This window comes from Bactrocera latifrons, unplaced genomic scaffold (genome assembly GCF_001853355.1).
Source record: "Bactrocera latifrons isolate USDA-ARS-PBARC rearing strain unplaced genomic scaffold, ASM185335v1 scaffold_141, whole genome shotgun sequence".
Taxonomy (NCBI): Eukaryota; Metazoa; Arthropoda; class Insecta; order Diptera; family Tephritidae; genus Bactrocera; species Bactrocera latifrons.
Window position 1 is genome coordinate 452,488 of NW_017534864.1, and position 3,835 is coordinate 456,322.

Genomic DNA, 3,835 nt, shown 5'->3' on the forward strand with positions numbered 1-3,835 from the left:
GTTTAAGAAAACATCTGTTTAAAATTCCAAGCATATTAAACGATTGCCATAAAATAGTGATTGATTTGAATATTGATGGATTACCATTATTTAAAAGTTCTCGAATGCAACTTTGGCCGATTTTGGCTAAAATTTTTAACTTTCCCAACATTTCTATTTTCCCAATTGGTTTTTACGTTGGAAACAGTAAACCCGGTAACATTGCTAGTATCTTAGGTGACTTGGTCACAGAGTTAAAAGATTTACTTGATAACGGAATATTGTTTGAAAACAAGATAATTGCATTTGAAATTCGAGCATTTATTTGTGACGCCCCTGCAAAAGCATTTGCTTGCGGTATCCCTGGTCACACTTCTTCTCATGGTTGTACAAAATGTATCCAAATCAGCAAGAAAACAGGGAATGTGCTCACGTATTCCACAATCTTGCACGAACTCATTTCTGATGCCGATTTTTCATCAAGAAAACACTTAAAGCATCATCAGAAAGAGTTTCATTCGAAGCAATCTCCATTTGAAGAGCTTAGTCTAAAAATGATAACTCAAGTACCCCTTGATCCAATGCATCTTATAGATCTCGGAGTGATGAAGAAAATACTCGTTCGAATTAATACACACAAAACTAATTTCAAAATCAACAAGGAAGTAAAAGCAGAAATTTCCACCCACCTTGGGAATTCTGTCGCTTTCCGAGAGGATTGGAAAAACTTTTCAACTGGAAAGCCACTGAGTTTCGTCAATTTCTGTTATACACAGGCATGTTGGCTTTAAAGGACAAAGTTCATGTTGATTTTTATTATGAATTCCTTTTGCTTCACTGTGCTTGCCGTTTGTTATYYTGTCCGAGAACGTGTGATAGAAATGTTGAAAATGCTCAAATATTTTTAGAACAATTTGTAGAAAATATCCCTGTAGTTTTTGGGGAAAATAGCATATCTCACAATATTCATGGTCTTTTGCATATAAGTGGCTGTGTGAAAAAGTTTGGGCCACTTATAAATTTTTCTTCATATCCATTTGAAGATTATCTTCAAAATCTAAAAAAATACGTGAAAAAGCCATCAGAGATTCTGCAAAAAAATTCATATTCGCACACAATATGAAAAAATCGTGACAAAACAGCGAAAAATGGAATTTATTGAAAAAAATGGGGATATTGTTGCTGTCGCAACCTCCGAACATTTTTTTACCACCGTTTGCCCTAATAACTTTTGCGCTATTCGACCGTTTATACCGATACATATCACAGGCTTCTCAACACTTGGATCAGAATCAATATTAGGGCGCCGATTMAGAAGTATCGAGAGTTTTTTTCAGGAACCATTTAAYTCAGCTAAAATTTTAGGTACTTGTCTAGTTGATCAGAATAACATGGGGGAGGAAGAGAGATTTGCTATAGACGATGTTGAGTTAAAGTTTGCTGGATTTCCAAGTGGTTTTAGTGCCACTATTGCATAGTTGCAAGTAATTAAAATTTAAAGCGGTCATCTAGTACTTTCCATGCGAAACGAACCAACTTACAATATTATATGTAGTTAATAAAAAAAAGTATAAAAATTTTAGATGTCCATACCAAATATTAAACGTTCCACATTCAGTATTCAACCAATGCCTCAGTGTAAGTATTAACTACAATAAAAATGTATATAACTTGGCTTCATAGAAATGGGTTTACAGATAGCGACGAAACAAGCTGCTGCTCAGGTTGTTGCAGCCTCAAGGAAAATATTGAGCAACAATTTAAGGAGATGAACAGTAAGAAATTCGAATTGCAAAAAATTAGCGAAACTTAAACTAATTTAAATGTAAAAAAAAATCATTTTCAGATACTATACAAAAGCTTCAAGGTATTTAATCCTTTTAAAACAGATTATTGTTTATATTAAATAATATATATATTTTTCATTACCAAATGCAATGCAGAAACTATTGTCAACCAAAATGACATAATTATGAAGTCCTTGGCTGAGCAGAAAGTGTTAACGGAAAGGGTTCTTCACCAAGAGGTAACCAGCAATAATGTACATGCAGTTTTCCCCATAAAAAGTGTCAACGACTTACATGACTTCAACACTATTATTAGCGAGGACAATCGTGACCTCTACATATGTAAGTCTTAAAAATTGTGTTCCATGAGTTTAATACCTTGCTAAAATGCATTACTATACTAAAAGTTAGTTTTTATAACATACTTAACAGGTTAACAGGATGAAGGCTTTGTTAAAAGGACGAATGGCGAAAACATTGATATATGTTATTTCCCAAAGTGTGTGCATAGAAGTCAACTTGGATGGAGTCCACGGCAAGAAGCGTTTGAAAGATTTTTACTTTTTACCAAACTTTAATGGGTAACCCATATATTGAAAGCATATATGTATGTATAGATATTTCGAATAACATAGCTCAAATATATTTTAAATATTTTACACAGATGTTTGTAGTTCGCTTGGTTTTGAAGACAATGAAAAGGAGATAAGGAATGCCTTAAAAATCATTAAAAAACGGCATTTCCATGTAAAATGTATTAAACATAAGAAGAATAAAACAGAAAATTAATACTTTATTTATCGGCCTTTTTTATTTTAACTTGTGTAATTGATTTGTAGCTAATTTAAAAAAAATCAACTGATAGCTTACTACTAAATAACAAATTTTTAATTAACTGCTAATTAACCAACTTGTAGTTAACTTAAATAAATAGCCTTCTTCTTCTTCTTGATTGGCGTAGACACCGCTTACGCGATTAGAGCCGAGTTAACAACAGCGCGCCCGTCGTTTAAATAAATAACCAATAGCTAATATATAGCCAACTACAAGTAGCTAACTTTAAGTTAGTTGAAAAGTCATGCAGAGTCGGATAATTGATTACTGCCTAGGACATCGCAATAAAATAGTCAGTTGGCTCCATGAAAAATAGTCCAAGTATCAACCGCCTCTAGTTTCGAAATAGTTAGATTAAAGTGCATTAAAAGTTAGCTGAGTTGCCGGCAGGGAATGTACACATTTACATACGAAGTTGTGGGTAGACAAATTTACAAACATTATGCGTATGGTTCTTTTAATTTACATGCACACATAATTACATACGTGAATATGTGCGACCGCTTGGTCTTTCAACATGTTATCAAAACTTTTGAAGACCTGTAAATAAATATGCATGTATATATCTTATCAAAATTACATTAATTAAAGATTTACATAAGTAATAATGCATGTATGACTTTATTATATATTTCCAAAGATGTTAAGGAATTCATCATGAAATAGTTCAATTTGTACATAGATGCTTGTGTGCTTTGATATTAAATATACATATGTATGTATGTATATAAATGATATGCAGTCGTTTGCGCATAGTAAATATACGAATATGTAAGCATACACTTCTAAACATTGAAATTAACATATTTTTTCCCATTGGCTCTAACAACTACTCAGTTCTGTTATTATCGTGCCACTGATATTAAGCGGTGAAACGCGCTAATAATTTTCTCTGGTGAAACGCACTCATCCAAAACAGTAAATATCCCTAAATTTTTGACATCGTGAACCTTCTCTATAAATATACGTTCTCTGGTAAACCGCTATAATTACCTGACGAAATTAGTGTAAAATGAAATTTCATTGAACTGTGCGAACATACTTTTGCAAAATAAATGATTATGTAAATTAATTAATGATTTTGCATTTTAGCATGTATATATGTATGCATTTTCAAAGCGTTTTAGTGTTTTGTGTAATTTATTAAATACCCAATCTAATATTTTTCAGCAGTAGCATCATTGGCAAATGTTAAAAAAAATGCGAGTTTTGACAGCTCTCTCTCGATTTAAGGA

The 3,835-nt window shown here is 32.3% G+C and overlaps 1 protein-coding gene across 1 annotated transcript; it reads left to right on the top strand.

The window, feature by feature from the left end:
* Window positions 1–1,547: 1,547 nt before the first annotated feature.
* On the top strand, window positions 1,548–2,297 carry LOC108965526. Its single transcript, XM_018928005.1, has 5 exons — window positions 1,548–1,617; window positions 1,677–1,754; window positions 1,826–1,846; window positions 1,923–2,108; window positions 2,199–2,297. Exons 1-5 carry the CDS (start codon window positions 1,563–1,565, stop codon window positions 2,201–2,203), a joined length of 345 nt encoding a protein of 114 aa, XP_018783550.1. The 5' UTR covers window positions 1,548–1,562; the 3' UTR covers window positions 2,204–2,297.
* Window positions 2,298–3,835: the final 1,538 nt, after the last annotated feature.